At 40.9% G+C, this 20,820-nt stretch overlaps 1 protein-coding gene across 2 annotated transcripts in view; it reads left to right on the forward strand.

The window, feature by feature from the left end:
* The window catches only part of LOC134355647 (lamin-L(III)-like), a 109,719-nt gene that overhangs the window by 62,993 nt on the left and 25,906 nt on the right, over positions 1–20,820 (forward strand). For both annotated transcript variants that reach the window (XM_063065860.1, XM_063065858.1), the window contains exons 6-9: positions 2–222; positions 6,417–6,630; positions 9,042–9,149; positions 16,678–16,794. In XM_063065860.1, the coding sequence (XP_062921930.1) occupies positions 2–222; positions 6,417–6,630; positions 9,042–9,149; positions 16,678–16,794 (660 nt within the window). The remainder of the gene's footprint in view (position 1; positions 223–6,416; positions 6,631–9,041; positions 9,150–16,677; positions 16,795–20,820) is intronic.

Genomic DNA, 20,820 nt, shown 5'->3' on the forward strand with positions numbered 1-20,820 from the left:
GGTTTCTGAACTGAAAGCTAAGGTTCAGGACACAGAGGTGACATTGGATCGTGAGCGGACTGCCTGGCAAAGCAGGTTGGTGGCCAAGGAGCATGAGATCAGTGAAATACACAGGAAGGCACAGGAGAAGCTGGAAGAATATGAGGAACTGCTTGATGTGAAGCTGGCATTAGACCTGGAGCTAAATGTGTACAGGAAAATGCTGGAGGAAGAAGAACAAAGGTGATGGCTATAAAGCTTCTTTTCCACTTGATAATCTATCGGAAGCAAAATTACCTCACTGGAACAAATTGAATTAAGTTATTACAGTTTAGTTTTAAGTGCTGTATCACCTTTAGCTCTGTCTGAGGAATTCTGGGCCTACTTTGCTGTGGGAATTATACCTCTCCTAGTTTGTATCCCTCAAAGAATTATTTAGGATATACTACACAAAAAACGGTCATTTGGCTTCACTTGAGACTTCATTTTCTTTTAGCATTGGTCTCTTCCATCTTGTGTGTACTTTGTCTCCTCCCTAAATGCACCAAGGCTATTTATCTCCACGCCTCCTTATTCAAATATTGCACATTCATGCAGTTTTTGTTAAAGGAGTCCTTTTTTTTCCTAAATTTCCTTTATAATTCCTGGTAACAATTTTATGTTGTTCAGACATTCTGTCTGTACTTTATGAGAATCTTAAGTAATTTAAACAATGGCTATTAGGTAAACGCTCATTCAATGTCTTGTGGTCTTCTGATGGAGAAAACTTTGAAATTCATCAATTATTATTATAGAGGTTTTTTTTCCATTATTAACTTTATGATCTCTCATTGGACTAGATTGTACACAGTAGCCAATTGCGGTCTAACTGCTGTTTGGTCTATTTATTTAGCGATACAGTGCATAGTAGACCCTTCGAGCTGCACAGCCCCATCAATCCCTGACAGCTCCGATTTAACCCAAACCTAATCATGGGACAATTTACAATGACCATTTAACCTATCTGGTCCGTCTTTGGACTGAGGGAGGAAACCGGAGCACCCGGGGAAATCCACACATTCCATGGGGAGTACGGAAAGAGACTCTTTACAGAGGACCATAAGGCCATAAATATAGGAGCAGAATAAAGCCACTTGGCCCATTGAGTCTGCTGTGCCATTTCATCATGGCTGATCCATTTCCCTCTCAGCCCCAATCTCCTGTCTTCGCCCCATAACCCTTCAAGCCCTGACTAATCAAGAACCTGTCAGCCTCTGCTGTAAATATACCTAATTACTTGCCCACCACAGATGCCTGTAGCAACGAGTTCCACAGATTCACCACACCCTGGCTCAAAAGAAATCCTCCCCACCTCTGTTCTAAATGAATGATCCTCTATTCTGAGATTGTGCCCTTTGGTGCTATACTCCCCCACTATTATCTCCACATCCACTCTATTGAGGACTTTAAACATTCGATAGGTTTCAATGAGATCCCCCTGCTTATTCTTCCGAATTCCAGTGAGTATAGGCTCAGAGGCATCAATCAGTACTTATATGGTAATCCTTTCATTCTTGAGAACCTCCTCTGAACCCTATCCAATGTAAGCACATAACTTCTTACATTTGAGGCCCAAAACGGCTCACGATACTCCAAGTGAGGCCTAACCAGTACCTTATAAATCCTCAACATTACATCCTTGCTTTTATATTCTAGTCCTCTCACAATGAATGCTAACATTGAATTTGGCTTCCTCACAACCAACTCAACCTGCAAATTAACCTTTATGCAATCTTGCATGAGAACTTCCAAGTCCCTTCGCACTTTAGATTTTTGAATTTTCTCTCCATTTAGAAAATAATCTGTGCTTTTATTTCTTCTACCAAAGTGCATGACCAAACACTCCTGACACTATATTACATCTGCCACTTCTTTGCCCATTCTCCTAATCTGTCTAAGTCCTTCTTCAATTTCTCTGCTTCCTCAACACTACCTGCACCTCCATCTACTTTGTAACATCTGACTTTGGCAAGTACCTCAAAGTACCCCAAAACCATATCCTTAATAATTGATTCGAACATCTTCCCAACCACTGAGGTCAAATTAATTAGCCTATGACATCCTTTCTTCTGCCTCTCTATCTTCTTGAACAGAGAAATGACATTTGCAATTTTCCAGTCTTCCAGAGCCATGCCAGAATCTATTGCCTCTTGTAAGGTGATTACTAAGGCTTCCATAATCTCTTCAGCCACCTCTTTCAGTGCCTTGTGGTGTAGACCATTTGGTCCAGGTGATTTATCGACCTTCAGACCTTTCAGTTTCCCAAGCACCTTCTCTCAATGGCAATTTCACTCACTACTGCCCTCTGATGCTCAAGAAATTCTGGCATACTACTAGTGTCTTCTACGCTGAAGACTGATACAAAATACTTAATCAATTTGTCTGCCATTTCCTTGTCCCCCACGACTATCTCTCCAGCATTATTTTCCAGCAGTCCAATATCTACTCTCACCTCTCTTATACTCCTCATACTGTATAACTAGAAACCTTTTGTATCCTCTTTAATATTATTTGCTAGCTTACCTTTGATTCATTCCTAATGCTTTTTTAGTTGCCTTCTGTTGGTTTTTAAAAGCTTCCCAATCCTCTTGACTTCCCACTAATTTTTGCTCTATTATATGCCCTCTCTTTGGCTTTTAAGTTGGCTTTGTCTTCCCTTGTCTGCCACAGTTGTATAATCCTGCCTTTAGAAAACTACTATTTCTTTTGAATATTTCTATCCTGCGCCTTCCGAATTGCTCCCAGAAATTCCGGCCATTGCTGCTCTGCTATAATCCCTGCTAATGTTTCCTTCCAATCAACTTTGGCCAGATTCTCTCCATGCCCCTGTAATTCCCTTTTCTCCCACATCTATATCTGTAGGATACATCTGTATCAGAAGGAGCTTCTCCTCTCAAATTGTGGAGTGAATTCTATCATATTATGATCACTGCATCCTAAGGATTCCTTTATCTTAAGCTGTCTAATCAATTCTGATTCATTGTGCAACCCCCAATCCAGAGTACCTGATTCCCCAGTGGGCTCAACCATGAGCTACTCTAAAAAACCATCTTGTAGGCACTTTTAAAATTCCCCCACTTGCGATCCAGCACCCAACCTGATTTTCCCAATGTACCTGCCCATTGAAATCCCCCACGACTATCATAAGATTGCCCTTTTGACATCCCTTTTCTATCTCATGTCATTTGTAGCTCAAATCCTTCATGTCTGGAGGTCTGTATATAACTCCTATCAGGGTCTTTTTACCCTTGTAGTTTCTTAGTTCTACCTACAAGGATTCTACGCCTCCCAATCCTTTGTCACCACATTCGGAGGATTCAATTTCATTTTTTTTTACCAACAGAGCCACCCCATCCCCTGTGCCTATGTGCTTGTCCTTTTAATACAATGTGTATCTCTGATGTTAAGCTCCCAGCTATAATCTTCCCTCAGCCTTGACTCAGTGATGCCCACAACATCATACCTGCCAATTTGTAACTGTGCTACAAACTCATCTACCTTATTTCGTATACTGCATGCATTCAAATATAACACCCTGAGGCCTGTACTCATCACCCTTTTTGATTTGTCCCTCATTGTGGTGACTGCAATTTTGCTCTACGTCAGTCTGTCCTTGCTAGCAGTCTCACTACACACTACCTTTGTTTGTAAACCAATTGCCTCATCCTCAGCACAATCACTCAGTTCCAATCCCCCTGCCAAATTAGTTCAATCCCTCCCAAACAGCTCCTGAAAACCTGCACACAAGGATATTAGTTCCCCTCAGTTTCAGGTATAACCCGCACTTTTTGTACTCTCATACCTTCCCCAGAAGTGATCCCAATGATCCTTAAATCCGAACCCCTTGCCTCTGCACCAGTTCCTCGCCAACACGTTTATCTGCCAAGTTAGCCTATTCTTACCTTCACTTTACTTTGTGTTGGGCACGTGGCCAAGTGGTTAAGGCATTTGTCTGGTTACCTCAAGGTTGCTAGTTCAAGCCTCAGCTGTGGCAGCGTGTTTGTGCGAGGAGTGGAACCCCACACAGACTTCCAATCTGCACCTTGTAAGGCATGAAAATGCCCGACGCAGGCCTCTCATGGTCTGAGTCGACGTTCCCTCCCTCCCTACCTTCACTGGTGTGTAGCACAGGCAGCAATCTGGAGATTAGTACCCTGGTGGTCCTATTTTTCAGCTTTCTACCTACTCCCCTAAAATCTCTCTCTGCCATTCCTACCTATGTCATTGGTGCCAAATTCTACCAAGACTTCTGGAATGCCGAGTTTGAATTTCCCCAAGCTGTAATAGCTTGTGCTAACTGCTACACGCCCATGGTAAATAGTTTTATGCCAATTTAGGACAAACTTCAACTCCCTTTTCAATCAAATAGTTTTCTGATCGCAAACACGAGGAAATCTGCAAATGCTGGAAATTCAAGCAACACACACAAAATGCCGAAGGAACGCAGCAGGCCAAGCAGCATCTATAGGAAGAAGTACAGTTGACGTTTTGGGCTGAAACCCTTCGTCAGGACTAACTGAAAGAAGAGATAGTAAGAGATTTGAAAGTGGGAGGGGGAGATCCGAAATGATAGGAGAAGACAGGAGGGGAGGGATGAAGCTAAGAGCTGGAAAGTTGATTGGCAAAAGGTATACAAGGCTGGAGAAGGGAGAGGATCATGGGACGGGAGGCCTAGGGAGAAGGAAAGGGGGAGAGGAGCACCAGAGGAAGATGGAGAGCAAGCAAGGAGTTATTGTAAGAGGGATAGAGAGAGGGGAAAAAAGGAAGAAGAAAATAATAAATAAATAAATAAGGGATGGGGTAGGAAGGGGAGGAGGGGCATTAACGGAAGTTAGAGAAGTCAATGTTCATGCCATCAGGTTGGAGGCTACCCAGACAGAATATAAGATGTTGTTCCTCCAAACTGAGTGTGGCTTCATCTTGACAGTAGAGGAGGCCATGGATAGACATATCAGGATGGGATTGGGATGTGGAATTAAAATCTATGGCCACTGGGAGATTCTGCTTTCTCTGGCGGACAGAGTGTAGGTAGTTTTCTGATCTAATGGTCATACAAATCTGCATGTCTGCAAATCTAATGGGTGTTGAGAAAATATTTTCATCAAGCTATCTGCATATTTTTCAGAGCTTGTCACCAGTAGCCTCATGCTTGAAATGAACTTTAGGATAAGATCCAGTTTGTTTCTTTCTGAGGCATTGTCATAGAACACAAAACCAGTCTCTTCAGCTACTTTATTACATAAAGCATCATTTACATTGTATCTTCCAAAAGTGACTCATTTATTTTAGGGGCAATTTACAATGGCCAACTAACTACATTGTCTGTTTCTGGGAGGAAACACGTACTTTGTTGGGGAGAACATGCAAACTTCCCACAGGCAGCAGCCAATAGTAAGGACTAAACCATCTTTCTGGAGCTGTGAGTAACAGCATTAACCATGGCAGCACAGCAGTGTAGAATTTAATGTAACGCTATTACAGAACTAGTGACCCAGGTTCGGTTCCGCCTTTGTCCGTAAGGAGTTTGTATGACCTCCCCGTGATCACATGGGTTTCCTCCTACGTTCCAAAGATGTACAATTTAGTATGTTGATTGGTCAAATGGGTGTAGATGGGCAGCACAGGATTGTTGGGCCTTAAGGGTATGTATTAAGCTGAACTGAATATGCCTGGACTCTCTGGTTTTCGCTGTTTTTTTGCAGTTTACACAATTTGTTTTTCTTTTGCATTGAGGAGGTTGATCTTTTTATTTGAACAGGATCCTTGATTTTCTTTGTTACGTGGTTGTCTGTGGGAAGACAAATCTCGGGGTTGTGTACTACATACATACTTCGATAATAAATATACTTTGAAACCTAAAAAAAATTAATTGAACTATGTACCAACCCTAAAGGTATTCAGAAGAAAATATGCATTTGATTTACAGAAATTTGTTGTCTTCCATTCCCCTCTCATCTTCCAATCTCTTACTTAAAAAAAATTCATAGAATAGGCAATCGTAAATAATATGTCAAACATCTAACTATACTTGTCATTGCCTTTTTCAGTGATTTTCTTTAAACCTGGTTTGCATTGGTGATGTATTGTGAAACAGTGACATAAAGTACTTCCCTATTTTAGTTATTTTTCTGTCTCTTTGGGCAAGGTTGGACATGCTACTATTAAACTATACTTCAAACTTAGTCTGTATTGTTATGACTCTTGTGGAATGGGAGCTGGCTTGAGTCTGTATCAACATTTACTCTAAAACAGACTAGGGAAAGAAGTGCAAGCAACATACGTAATTGACTCTGAGATGTGTTTATATTTCAAAGATCTATTTGTCCATTGGACTCTTGAATTGCTACATTTGCATGGAGGGTGAAATAACTATTTTCAGCTTGTTTTTAATATTACAGACTTGATTTGACTCCCAAATCATTGCCACGGAGTGTGGTGTCCCCCTTGAGTCGTGTGACTTCACGCCGTGGGAAGAAAAGGAAATTGTTTGAAACCGAGTCTTCCAGCTATAACTACAATATGGAAGAATACATGTATTCTAAAGGAAAAGTTATTATAGAAGAAATTGATAATGAAGGAAAATTTGTCAAATTAAGGAATATTTCCAAAAAGGTAAATACCTTTGGTCTCTACCACAAATGTCGCCCTTACACAGTGACATCACCCTTCTATGTACCAGAGGCTGGTCCACAATGTTCACAGCCTCATTGACGTATTTGTATCTGATGACGAACAATACATACATTTGTAGAAATGGACGGTCTTAATGCTGTCCATCTAATGTCATCAGTAAAACTATCTACGTCTGATTCTAATAGTGTTGCTTCTTAGATTGTTGAGACTCTTATCTGCATGGTTGGCTTGAGTTGTTCATTGATCATGGCAATCAATTTGCAAGCATTTTGTCACCATACAAGGAGAGATGATGTCTCCTCATATGGTGACGTTTGCAAATGGATTCCCAACATCAACCCAAACATCACCCACCTGAGCTACACATTTTCTGAGTTAGTTATGTTCTGTCTGCATCCTTGTTACTTCCTGGTCTTGCCTGTTTTATTTTTCTTGGCTGGCCTGTCTTGTTCTGCCATCTTGACATTGACAATGACCAAAATGGCCTCTGAAATATGATCCATATATAATTAGTGAATGATTATTAATGTTCTGCCAAATCCACCATTTATAGGGTGGATTTCAGCAGTGCAGGAAGTACTTGAGTGATGCCTTGTCCAATTTCCTTTTTAGGTCATGCTCATTACTTATTTCTTGGCTGTGAGTCCGTACAGTGTCTCAGTATGTAATCGAATGGAAACTGTGCTTTAAGCGAGGGCAGGTCAAGTACTTGGATCATTTTACAGTGAACAAATCTAAATTTAAATTTGTGGGCAAATACGCTTATAGTCCAATGATGCAAATTGGTTTATTTCCTAAGTAGGCCATGGTGATCTAGGTTTCAGCCTCTTGTGTACATTGGATTGTGAATGTGTCATGCTGTGAAGGCTTTATGCTAGTATGAAAAGCATGGTCTGTTTACTAGGGTAGAGAAGCCCATAATTAGAGGCCATAGGATTAAATGTTAGAATCCCAAAATCTCATCCTTAGCGACAAGTGAGGTAGCAGATTATTGGAGGATAGCCAATGTTGTTCTGCTGTTTAAGATAGACTCAAAAAAAATAAACAGGTAGTGGGAAAGTTATTGGAAAGTTTTCTAAGGGACTGGATATATGGGAATATGGATAGACATGGACTGATTAAGGACAGATAAAACTTTCCAAACACCTTTTTAGGAGAAGTAAGAAAAGGCCCCAATTCCATTTGCAAGTGAACATAAAATATCCCAGCGATCTACCAGAAGAGGAAAGTTCTCACTCTATTCCTGGCATAACATGATTTCAGTGAAGATGACAGTCAACAGCACATTATATTTTGGGGTAGATGCTCACTGCTGAGTTCTCTGCAATGTAACAGTGGCTCCACTTCAAGGAATTCTCACTTTTCTTATCACAGAGGAGGCAGCTATTCGGCCTATTGAGACTAGGGTGGCACTGAGAGCCAGCCTAGTACCTCCACTTCCTCCTTGTACCTCAAAGATAGGCTAATTGGTCAATTGGCTGCTGTAAATACTCTTCCTCTCTCTAGGGATGCTGTCTGACCAGCTGAGAATTTACAGCATTTTTTTTTTGGTTTTGGTTCAGAGGATGTCAGTCATGAAGTCCCGGCTAGAGACTCTGGAACACTGTCACACTCTGATGTAGAAGGATTCTTCATTGATGTTTCCATAACAATTTCGTATTTTTCAGTCAGAGTTAGCCCTGAACTGAACCTCTGAAACTGGAGGACGGGTGGACCACTCTTAGTCTGGCGTCTAACACTTACCTGTCATTCATTCTTTGGGGCAGTCCTCGTTTTTGTGGGTGGTTGTGAAGGAAAAGCATTTCAGGATGTATATTGTATACATTTCTCTGACATTAAATTGTACCTTTGAACCTTTGAAGTATCTCAGCAGGGTTTAAGAGAACACCTTGTCAGGCCCTGTGGATTTATCTACCCTAATTAGCCTCAGCACAGGAAACACCTTCTCTGCAATGTATACAAAGTCCATGAAGTTAATGACACCTCCATGAAGTTAATGCCACTTTGCCTCAATTCTATATACTGTGTCCATCTCCTGAGTAAATATAAACGCAAAAAAAGTCATTGAAGATCTTCCCCAAATCTTCTACTCCACAATACGGATTACCATTCTGATTTTACAGAGAACCAATTTTGACCATTACAATCTGTTTGCTCTTGACATATCTGTGCAGAAATTGGGGAGAAACTCATTGTCTAATGTTCTAAAGCTCTGTGTCTTTCCGAAGCATTAAACCTGTTCTTTTATCGTCAGGAGCAATTCCAGCATTATCAATTTTTCTTTCCATTTTCCAGTATTTGCATTCTTTTCCTTTTTTTATTTGATGGAAATTCTTACTTTTTAAAATTCTTGACAGAGAATTTGAAATTAGTGTTTATTATATTTATAGGACCAACCATTAAAAGGGTGGATAATAAGGAGGAAATTTGAAGATTCTTCAGAGATTGTGTACAAGTTTTCTGCACATTTCACTCTTAAAGCCAAGCAAACAGTAACTGTAAGTACTCACTTAGAATTGGAGTAACAGAGTGATACAGCTTCTTCAGCTCAACCTGTCCATACCAACTGTATTGCCCAGTGAGCTAAACCTCTCATATCCATGTACTGTATTTATCTGGATGCCTTTTAAGTGTTGCTCGTGTGCTCACGTCAACTACAATTTCTGGCAGTGCCTTCCAAATATGCACTACCCTTTCTGTGGAGAAGCTGCCCCTGATTTTCCTTTGAAATCTATTGCCTCTGATCTTAAATTTATGCTCTTGTGTTTTTAGCCCCTCTCTGGGGAAAACAGCTACATGCTTTTCACCATATATAGGTGCCTTATGATCTTTTGTATCTCTATTAGTAAACTTCTTAATCTCCTGTTTTCCAATTTGTTCTTGATTCAAGTTAGATTAGATTAGATTAGATTATGAGGACACTCAGTCCTCGTTTATTGTCATTTAGAAATGCATGCATTAAAAAATGATACAATGTTCCTCCAGAATGATATCACAAAAAAAGGACCAACCAAGACTAAAACTGACAAAACCACATAATTATAACATATAGTTACAACAATGCAAAGCAATACTGTAATTTGATAAAGAGCAGACCATGGGCACGGTAAAACAAGTTTCAAAGTCCCAATCGACTCATCATCTAACGCAGGCGGCAGAAGGGAGAAGCTCTCCCTGCCATGAACCTCCAAGCGCCGACAACTTGCCAATGCATTGGAAGCACCTGACTGCAGCGGACTCTGAGTCCGTCCGAAAACTTCGAACCTCTGACCAGCCCCTCCGATACAGCCTCTCCAAGCGCTATCCTTTGCCGAGCGCTTTGACCCCACCCCGGCCATCAAGCAACAAGCAAAGCCGAGGACTCGGGGCCTTCCCCTCCGGAGATTCTGGACCACAAAGTTGCAGGGGCAGCGAAGCAGGCATTTCAGAAGTTTCACCAGATGTTCCTCCGTGCTCTCACAGAGAAACGGCGTATAAAACAGCAAGCTACAAAAGTTATTGAAAGAGTCCAGGCATATTCAGTCCAGCTCAGTTTAATTCATGTTCATGAATTAATAACGTAGAAACAGCTTGCAAGGCTATCTCCTTCTGCTCCCGTTACGTTATTCTGGCTTTTTCTTTCTTCCATTCCAGTCCTGTTGAAGGGTCTCAGTCTGAAAGGTCAACTGTTTATTTTCCCCCCATAGATGCTGCCTGACCTACTGAGTTCCTCCAGCATTTTGAGTGTGTTGCTCAGAATAAAGTTATAATTTTTTTTTAGCTAAATGTGCACCCCTTCTGCCCTTATAACTAACAGCACATTATCTAGTATTTTCACCCTTTAAACTTGAGGTCCTCACCTCCCCCACCCCATCCACTCTCTCCAATAACAAACCACTCCTTCCCCATCTCCCCCAGCCAAAATCCCTTGGAGAGATAAATAGCCATTGATTTCCCCCCATGTGGCTTGCAAAGATGTCTCGGGTGTACCCTCAGGACTCCTGAATCAGGATTTGGAAATTTCCGTTCTATAACAGAATGAATGATGGATAAATTACTCCTTTGAAGGAATGACAACAGTGGACCAGGAATGCAATTCAATGTGGCATTAAGAATGTTTTATTCAATTCACATCCAGAGAAATATGTTGGTAATTTAAGCAGCCCAATAACATGAGTTTATATTCAGGAACTTGAAGATGAAATAAAATTGTGACTGCTTTCTTCTTATTGTTTGCAAGTGCTGTTTGAAAGGAATCCAAGTGGTATTGAGACATCTGTAGGAATAATGCTGATTCCTTTTTATCGCATAAATATCACTATTTTAAAAACAAAAGAAAGAATTTCTCTCCTTAGCAGCATATTACTACAATGAACACATCAATGTGCTGAAATTATTTTACTCGTTTTAACCTCTTCACATATATCAATACATATAAAATAAACTGTATAATATGAAAGCAAAACATTTATAATCATATGCAGGTAAATTGGCTGGTATCTCTTTCCCATTTCTGATTGTCCCTGAAAAGTTGGCAGTGTCTTTGTTGAAAGATGGCAGATATATTTCCGAGTCAGAATTTACTGTGACCTGGAGGGAGTGTTGTACTGGTGGTCATAGTGCACCTGTTGCCTTTACTGAGTCTGGAGGGAGAGGTCAAGGATTTGGAAGGCCTCATGGAAGAAGTCTTAGTAAATTGCTGGAGAGAACTTTGCAGGTGGGGTGCACTGCGAACACAGTGGTGAAAAAAGAGATGTTCAGGACAGTGGCTGCTTTATCCAAGGTGATGCCAGTATTCAAGCTTTTCTGAAGCAAGTGTAGAATATGCATGACTTGGTGTCTTGTAGATGGGACAAGACTTTGTCAAGACAGGAGATCAGTATCTTAGCCCAGCTGCTAGTCTCTGACCTGCTATTCTACCTGCATGACTGGGCTGGTTAGCTTCTGACAATGAAATCCTATGGGATATTGATGATCGAGATTCACTGATGATATAACATTGTACATTGTGGAGTACTGGTTGAATTCTTGATGTCTTATTCGAGATGGTTAACATCTGCCCACTGTCAGTCAAAATATTACTTTAAGGCTGTATCAACCATCGTTGAATGTTGCCTGGATCTTGCATACAAACATAGACTTTATTTTCTCTGAGGTTTTGAATGCAATTGAACTTTAGGCCAGCAGGAGCAAATATTTCCACTTTTCATTTGGTCAGTTCCCCTGTATGAAGTGGCAGAGGTCATCAGCTTGCCAATTGACCAGGGAAACCCACCTTGTCTGAAGTGGCTTGGTGAGGTGGTCCCAGAATAGGTCCCCCAACAGGAGGAGGTTGTCATCCAACCACAGTGCCATTGCTGATGCCCACGCTCTGCAGGGAAAAGTCTCCTTCTCACTTCCTTCCAGTGTTTGCCTTGTATGTCTTCCAGTTTCAGAAGACATCCATGCTTCCAGTTGTTTTTTAAATGTGCAAAGCTGCAATAATGTCTTTGGCCATGAAGGTACATCTGTCTGCTAATCAGTGATGGAAAGAAGGTCATTGGTGAAATAAGGAAAATACTGTATGCTCGTACCCAAGACACATATCTGAGAAATTCCAGCGTAATGAATTAGGGGTGAGATGATTGACCTCCAATCTCCTGGTGCTTGGTTTTTTTACAGCCAGTGGAAATTTTTCCCCTGAATTAGGACTGAGTCCTGATAAACCTGAAGCTGTTGATGTCACGCTTGCTCAAATACTACCTTGATTACAAGGGAATCAGTCTTGTCTCACCTCTGGGATTTGCTATTGTGACTGTTTACGATGAGATCTAAAACCGGGAGGTCCTTGCAAAACTAAGATGAGCCCAAGTAGACAGGTGCTGCTTGAATGTCCTCCTGCTCCTTTTCATTCAGCATTTTGCAAATGGTTGAAATCAGGCGAGTTGGTAATGTTATGCTTTCAACCACCATACGTAGACATCACAAGCACCATCAGTAATGGTGAGTAATCATGAGGAGGAGAAGATGGCGGCGCGACGCAGCTCGCAGCGGCCACTCTGGTGAACGATATCTGTTATCTGTCAAGTAGGGTGCCGTGCGCAATCCTGATCTGATGGAGACAGACATGAGAAGCATGGAGGAATATCTGGTGAAACTTCCGAAATGCCTGTATCACTGCCGTTGCTACTGTGTGATCCAGAATCTCCGGAGAGCAAGGCCCCGAGTCCTCGGCTTTGCTTGTTGCTCAGCAGCCGGGGCGGGGTCGAAGCGCTCGGCAGAGATGGTGCTCGGTGGTCGGTGTCGGAGGGCTGGTCAGAGGTGAGGTTCGAAGTTTTCGGACGAACTCAGAGTCGGCTGCGGTTGGGTGCTTCCAATGCATCGGCAAGTTTGCGGTGCTTGGAGGGGCAGGGAGAGTTTCTCCTTTCTACCGCCTGTGTGAGATGATGGGGCTATCAGGATTTGAACTTTTTTATTGTATCCATGGTCTGCTCTTTATCAAATTACGGTATTGCTTTGCACTGTTATAAGTATATGTTATAATTATGTGGTTTTGTCAGTTTTAGTCTTGGTTTGTCCTGTGTTTTCTGTGATATTTTTCTGAGGGAACATTGTATCATTTTTTAATGCATGCATTTCTAAATGACAATAAACGAGGACTGAGTGTCCTCATAATCTAATCTAATCTAATTGCTCCTGAACTGTGGGAGACCATAATAATCAGCGAATGGTCTGAACTGATGTGTAGGTCAGACCTGGTAAGGATAACAGATTTTCTTCCCTGAAAATATTAAACTGGGTGGGTTCTTAACGACGATCCAGTAATTTCCTGGTTAGCATACTAAAAGTAGATTTGATTTTTCATGTACAGTAAAACCTGAGCTCTTGAACTTTGATCAACTTCATCATGGTCCTTGCAAGTTACTTATCTACCCTGCACTGTACTCCCTTTTTAGCTGCAACACTCTATTCTGCATTCCGCTCTTCACCTCGATGTGTGCATGATCTGTCTGAGTGGTACATGTCAATGTTTTTTCTGCATCTTAGTATGTACAACAATAATAAACCAGTATACAGTAATAGTAATATAAATAAATAGTTACTGCCTGTTTTAAAGTGCCCTGGTGACATCTGAACTGCTCCTTCAGGCCAATGCCTTTGAGCGGAAAATCATTCAAAAGGTAGTGGATTCAGCCCAGTCCATCATGGATAAAATGCTCCCAACCATTGAGCACATCTACATGGAACATTGCCATAGAAAAGTAGCATCCATTATCAAGGACCCTCACCATCCAGGCCATGTGCTTTTCTCACTGCTGCCATCAGGTAGAAGGTACAAGAGCCTCAGGATTCGCACCACCAGGTTCAAGAACAGTTACTACGCCTCAATCATCAGGCTCTTGAACAAAAGGGGATAACTTCACTCATTTAAGGACTCTTATCTTGTTATTTCATGCTCTTTTTTATTTCTATTTATTTATTATCTGCATTTGCACTGTTTGCTTACAGTTTATAGTTCCTGATTTTTACAGTTTACAGTTCCTGTCTTCTGTTACTATTCTATAGATTTGCTAAGTATGCCCTCAGAAAAAGAATATTAGGGTTGCTTATGGTGACATGTATGTATTCTGATAATACATTTTACTTTGAACTTTGAACTTTAAAATGATGATGATATGAGGCAGAGTGTTATTGTATGGAAAATGGAGATTAACTTGCTATCTTTAAAGTGTGGTAGAAACAGTTGTTCAGGACTTTAAAAAGGGAATCCAATAGACACAGGAGTGAACTAATTTTTCAGGACTACTGAGAAGGAGGGGTTACGGGATTGTTGATGAATCAGTAGCTAGAATAATCTTGTGTGCCGTGAGGTTATGATCTGATGAATAGTGAAAGGTAAAATATTTCAGAAAAAAAAATAAGGAATTACAATCAAAATGAAAGGGAAAGAGAGACATGAAAACAGATTAAACAAATAGAGATCTCAATACAAAATTGTGCCTGTCACTTCTAGTGCACTTTGCCCAATATCAGAGAGGGTATCTGATGAACATTCCAATTGTCTGACTCTGATTGCACAGGGTGATCAAATTCACTGGTAATCTGGTTAAATTGCTTAAAATTATGAAGAGAATTCTTAAGTTGGGTGGGGAATATAGTTTAATTGGAGAAATGAAAACTAAACTGCTGGAAATATTTAGGAACACACACTGGAAGAACCCAGCAGGTCAGGCAGCATCTGTGGAAAGGAATAAACAGTCGACATTTCAGGCTGAGACCCTTCATCAGGACCTACTCAGTGGCTCGGTAACATCCGCAGAAAGAGGAACAGTATTTTAGTTTAAATTTCTTCGTTAGAGCTACCTTGCTTGCTGAACGTATTCAGCACTTTTTTATGCTTGGCTCAGATTTCTAGCAGCTGAAGTTTTTTATTAAATTTTTTAATTAGAGGAATCTGGAAAGAGGGGACATAATATTGCAGTGTTATTATACATTGTTAATTAAATATTAACAATGAAAATATATGCAAATAAAAAGTAAACTCCCAACAGCATAAAATCTGCCTTTGCAGTCCTCCAAGGCTTTTCTAACATTTACAAAGTATGAGTCAGGAGGGGGAAGGAATATTATTTGCTAAACGGGATGAGTGCAACTCACAATCGATGCTTTACCAAGGACAAGCAGCCCTACTTGCTTGGGAATTCATCCACCAAAGATTTAAAGCATATTTATTATCAAAGTATGTATGCAGGATACACCACACTCTGCAGTGTATGCTCCACACTAAATAACTAGTCAGCAGTGCTCTGCGCCTGCATGGTGTGCCAACTATGAAATGCACCGCAGTTCATCACCTTGGTTACTCTGATAGCCAGCTTCAAGCCTAAAAGATCTACCACCAAGCCCTGTCATGGCCTCTGCCATCAAGAGGTCGACGGGCACATGGGAAATGCAACAGCTTCAGTTTTCCCTCCTTGCCACACTATTAGATTTGCAATGACATTGCCATTCTTTCATTGTCGCTATGTTGGTTCTGTATCCTGGAATCCTATTCCCCACCTAATTGTTGCAAAGCAATGGCACTATCTTCTCAAGAGCTACCGGGTACAGACAACAAATTGCCACTAACACCCAACTCATTTGGTTAAGAAAGTAAGGCTTATTCTACCTCTTGCTGAATGTTTTCTCCAAATATGCATTTTATCATGATTTCCATATCCAGGTAGTTGATGTGATGTATTTTAGTATTAGCTAATTTAAAACAGTATCTCTTTTGCTTGGATCCTTGTTCCTTTCGATCAGTTTTCTGTGCCGGTCGGTTGATTTCAGTTCCACGTGTGAACTTCAAATCTCTTGTGTCAGGATCTTTGAAAATCTTTGGACACTCCAATGACTAATCCTCCTTTGTGAGTTTTGTTAAACCTCCTTGGGTTCGATTTACAAAGCCCTCAGCACATCCTCCGCTTATCCAGTTGCATCCATTCGCTTACCTGATCGGACTAATGGACAAAACTTATGTAGTTCAGCCAGAAAATCCTCTGGTCTGCTATTTGGTGGGCTTTCCCCTTCTCTCTTTAATGTCAAATTTATGATTTTCTAGTTGAAGTCTGAGGAAGAGGGAAATTTACTAGGGTGTGAAGGAATAGATGGGTGTTAGGACAGGAGAAAGAGAATAAGTGGTGACGAATACCTGAAGAGGTATTTGATAGAGAGGTAAATAGACCACACAAATTATTACTGTGACAAATAGTATGTTTATTTTAATTGCCATTAGAGTTTTGTGGTAAGTTTGACCCAGAGAGTTCAAGATGTTATTTGCATATATCTGAGTTGACAAATTATTAATCATTTTCATTTAAATAAATACATTTGAATGAGCAAGGAAGTAATTATGTACAGTGTGGATGCTAACCACTAACCACCCGAAGAGAAATTGTGAAGTCCTCTTTTTTTGGGTGTATGATATTTGATTCATGTTATTTTTTAAAACAATTATGCATTTGAGCAATGATGTAATGTACCAAGCCTCAAAGAAACATAATTTCATGTAATTGTTACCTTGTTCAGATCTGGGCTGCAAGTCATGATGATGCCTCATGCTCATCGGTAGATTTGGTGTGGAATGACCAGAGATCCTGGGGGAAAGGAGATATGAGAATAGTTCTTCTCAGTGCGAATGGAGTGGTAAGTTGCAAAAACTTGGAGATCCTGCCATTGAAATTAGACACAAGTGCCAAGTATGAATTTGTGCACTCAACTAAATAATAACTTCGTCTAAAGCACTGAAATTCATGTGATTTCCTTTTATTCTCCACTTCCCTTAAGTTTAAGATGGTATAATGCTCAGTTTTTTCCCTTCAGATTTTTCATTTTTATTGACCTTCAAATGGGGTAATAAAATGCTTGGCAGCAAAGGAAAACTGAAAGCTAATTGCTGAAGTGGTGCGTGAATGCTTTGTTGGAAAAACATCAATGTAGGTTCTTGCTGCCTTAAGTCAATCATTTAACAAATATATGCTGGATTTGTGCTTTTTGTATTGTAGTAAGATGGTGTGAAATTTTCAATGCAATTTTAAGAAGTGGGTGACTTCCTTGGGGTGAGTGGGGGTGGGCTAAAGATTGCAGTATTTCCCTGCGCTTTTGTGGTATTAGAGATAATTAGTTAAAAGTTTCTCAAAATAAGTAACGAAATATAATTGGCAATTCTTTATAAGTAGAAACTGGGTATTTATTAGAGGGCTGATGGAAGGAGGTAAAGGTTGTATATTTCACCAAGTGTGAGCAAGAGGTATTATATGCTTAGTCAAAAAAGGATGGCACTCATGTCTAATGCAACTAGGAAAATAAACAAGAGAAAATCTGCAGATGCTGGAAATCCAAGCAACACACACACAATGCTGGAGGAACTCAGCAGGCCAGGCAGCATCTATGGAAAAAGAGTACAGTTGATATTTCAGGCCAAGACCCTTCACTGGGACCTGATGAAAAGTCTTGGCCCGAAACTTCGACTGTACTCTGTTCCATAAATGCTGTCTGGCCTGCTGGCTTGCTCCAGCATTTTCTGGGAAAATAAACAACTGAATTTGTACTGAGGGTACAATTTAAACTATGCTACTATTTTCAGAATGTTCCTTTCAAAGATTGTTTTTAATTTAATATAAACCCTGGAAATTAAAATTAATTTATTAGGTTATGCAAGCAGCAATGTATTTCTTGGGGGAGCGGAATGGAAGTATCTCTGTTTCACTTTTTTTTAGGGCAGAGAATGGAGACTCTCCAATATGTGGAGAGTCTGACAAAGTATAAACTTTCTGGTTCTGGGAAATGAGCCTGATAGGTGACAGACCTGATGGTGGATGAATCTTTGTGGAATAGTGACCACATCTCATTACATTTTAAGATGGTTATGAATAGGATAAAATTGGATCTTGCAGGAAGATACTAAGCTGGGGAAGGGGAAATTGTGATAGGATAAGAGAGGGACTAAGCGGAATTGATTAGGAGTACTTGTTGGACAAGTCCGCGTCTGACATGTTGGAGTTGTTTAAAGACCAGCTGATCAGTGTTCAGGATTGCCATGTTCCGGTTAGGACAAGGATGGCAAGGTAGGTGAACCTTGGATGACCTGAGAGATCCTAAATTTAGTCAGGAAGGAAAAGAAAGCATATGTGAGGTTTAGAAAGCTAAAATTAGATTGCCCCCCTGTGGAATATGAAGATAGCGGGAAGGAACTCTAACAGGCAGTAAGGAGGGCCAAAACAGGTAATGAAGTGCCTTTAGCAAGCAGGGTCATGGAGAATCCCAAAAAATTTTCTGTTTACATTAAAAAACTGAGGATAACTAAGGAGATGTTGGTCCATTCAAGGACAAAGGAAAGAACTTGTGCTTAGAGTCAGAGCAAGTGGCTAAGGTATTAAATAAGTATGTTGTGTCAGTATTTACTAAGGAAAAGGATTTGGAGGATAGAGAAAGTGGAATGGGATGTACTAATGTGCTGGGACATTTTGAGGTTAAGGAAGATGTAGTGCTAGGTCTTCTTAAAAAGTATTAAGGTGGCCTGAGAGCATGTATCCCAGAATATTGAAAGAAGCGAGAAGATTGCTGGGCCTTTGACAAAAATCTTTGTGTTCTCACTAGCAAAAGGCAAGGTCCAGGAGGAAAAGAGAATAACAGATGTTCTGGCCTTGTTCAAGAAGAGAAATAGGCCACTGAGCCTCACGTCAGAGGTAGGCAAGCTATTGGAGGTGATATTGAGGGTTAGAATTTATGCACATTTGGAAAGGCATGGCCGCCTCAGGGATGGTTAGAATGGCCTTGTGCAGTGCAGATCATGTCTTGTGAACTTGATTGAGTTTTTTGAGGAGGCGACAAAGGTGACAAATATTGTCTACATTGACTTCAGTACAACGTTTGAATAGGTCCTTCCAGGTAGGTTGATTCAAAAGATAAGGATGCATGGGATCTGGGGTGAATTGCAAGTTTGGGTTCAGAACTGGCTCGTTCATGGAAGACAGCGCAGGGGTGGTTGGTTGCTATTCTGCCCGGAGGTTAGTGGCCAGTAGTGCTCCGCAAGGACCGGTGCTGAGACCTCTGAGATTTATCAATGATTTGGATGGAAATACAAAATACAGCTGGATGGATTAGTCAATTTGTGGATGACATCATGACTGGTGAAGTTGTGGATAGTATAAAGGAGCATCAAATGATACAGGAAGATACAGATCAGTTACAGATATGGGCAGAGAAGAGGCAGATGGAGTTTAATATGGAGTAGGGTGAGGTTTTGCACATAGGAAGATCAAGTGAAAGGTGAAATTATACAGTTAATTGGAGATGAACTGAACACACTGAGGGAGAGGGAGAAGTGGAGAGTCCGTCATCGTGCCTGACACCGGCCCCCTAGGCCTGAGTCGACGTAGTAGTAGTAATTGTAGACCCCTTAATAGCATTGAGGTACAGAGGGATCTTGGGGTCCAGGTCCATAGATCAATGAAAGTGTCTATGCCAGTGGATAAGATGGTAAAGAAGACATGTGGCATTCTTGTCTTCAGTGAGCATAAAAGTAAAGAAGTCATGCTGCAGCTATATAGAGCTTTAGTCAGGCGGCACTAGGAATATTGTGTGCAGTTCTCTGGTTGTTCATTATAGGAAGGATGAGGTTTACCAGGATGTTGCCTGGATTAGAGGGTATGAGGAAATGCTCGACTGATTGGGTTGTTCTTCCTAAAGTGTCTGCGGCTGAAGGGAGAACTGATATCAGTTTTTAAAGTTATGAGGCATTCATAGAGTAGAGTTAAAATCTTTTCCCCAGGTTAGAATTTTCAAACACCAATAGACATACTTCTAAGTTAGTTTAAAAGGAACGTGAGGGTTTTTTTTAAAACAAAGAGTGTGGTAAATGTCTAGAATAGATTGCCAAGGATAGTAGTGGAAGCAGACAATTTGGTATAGTTTAAGAGACTTTTAGATAGACACATGAACATAAGACCATAAGACAAAGGAGCAGAAGTAGGCCATTCGGCCCATTGAGTCTGCTCCACCATTTTATCATGAGCTGATCCATTTTATCCTATTTAGTCCCACTGCCCCGCTTTCTCACCATAACCTTTGATGCCCTGGCTACTCAGATACCTATCAATCTCTGCCTTAAATACGCCCAATGACTTGGCCTCCACTGCTGCCCGTGGCAACAAATTCCATAGATTCACCACCCTCTGACTAAAAAAATTTCTTCGCATTTCTGTTCTGAAAGGGCGCCCTTCAATCCTGAAGTCATGCCCTCTCGTACTAGACTCCCCCATCATGGGAAACAACTTTGCCACATCCACTCTGTCCATGCCTTTTAACATTTGAAATGTTTCTATGAGGTCTCCCCTCATTCTTCTAAACTCCAAGGAATACAGTCCAAGAGCGGACAAATGTTCCTCATATGTTAACCCTCTCATTCCTGGAATCATTCTCGTGAATCTTCTCTGTACCCTCTCCAACGTCAGCACATCCTTTCTTAAATAAGGAGACCAAAACTGCCCACAGTACTCCAAGTGAGGTCTCACCAGCGCCTTATAGAGCCTCAACATCACATCCCTGCTCCTATACTCTATTCCTCTGGAAATGAATGCCAACATTGCATTCACCTTCTTCACTACTGACTCAACCTGGAGGTTAACTTTAAGGGAATCCTGTACGAGGACTCCCAAGTCCCGTTGCATC

This window comes from Mobula hypostoma, chromosome 13 (genome assembly GCF_963921235.1).
Source record: "Mobula hypostoma chromosome 13, sMobHyp1.1, whole genome shotgun sequence".
NCBI lineage: Eukaryota > Metazoa > Chordata > Chondrichthyes > Myliobatiformes > Myliobatidae > Mobula > Mobula hypostoma.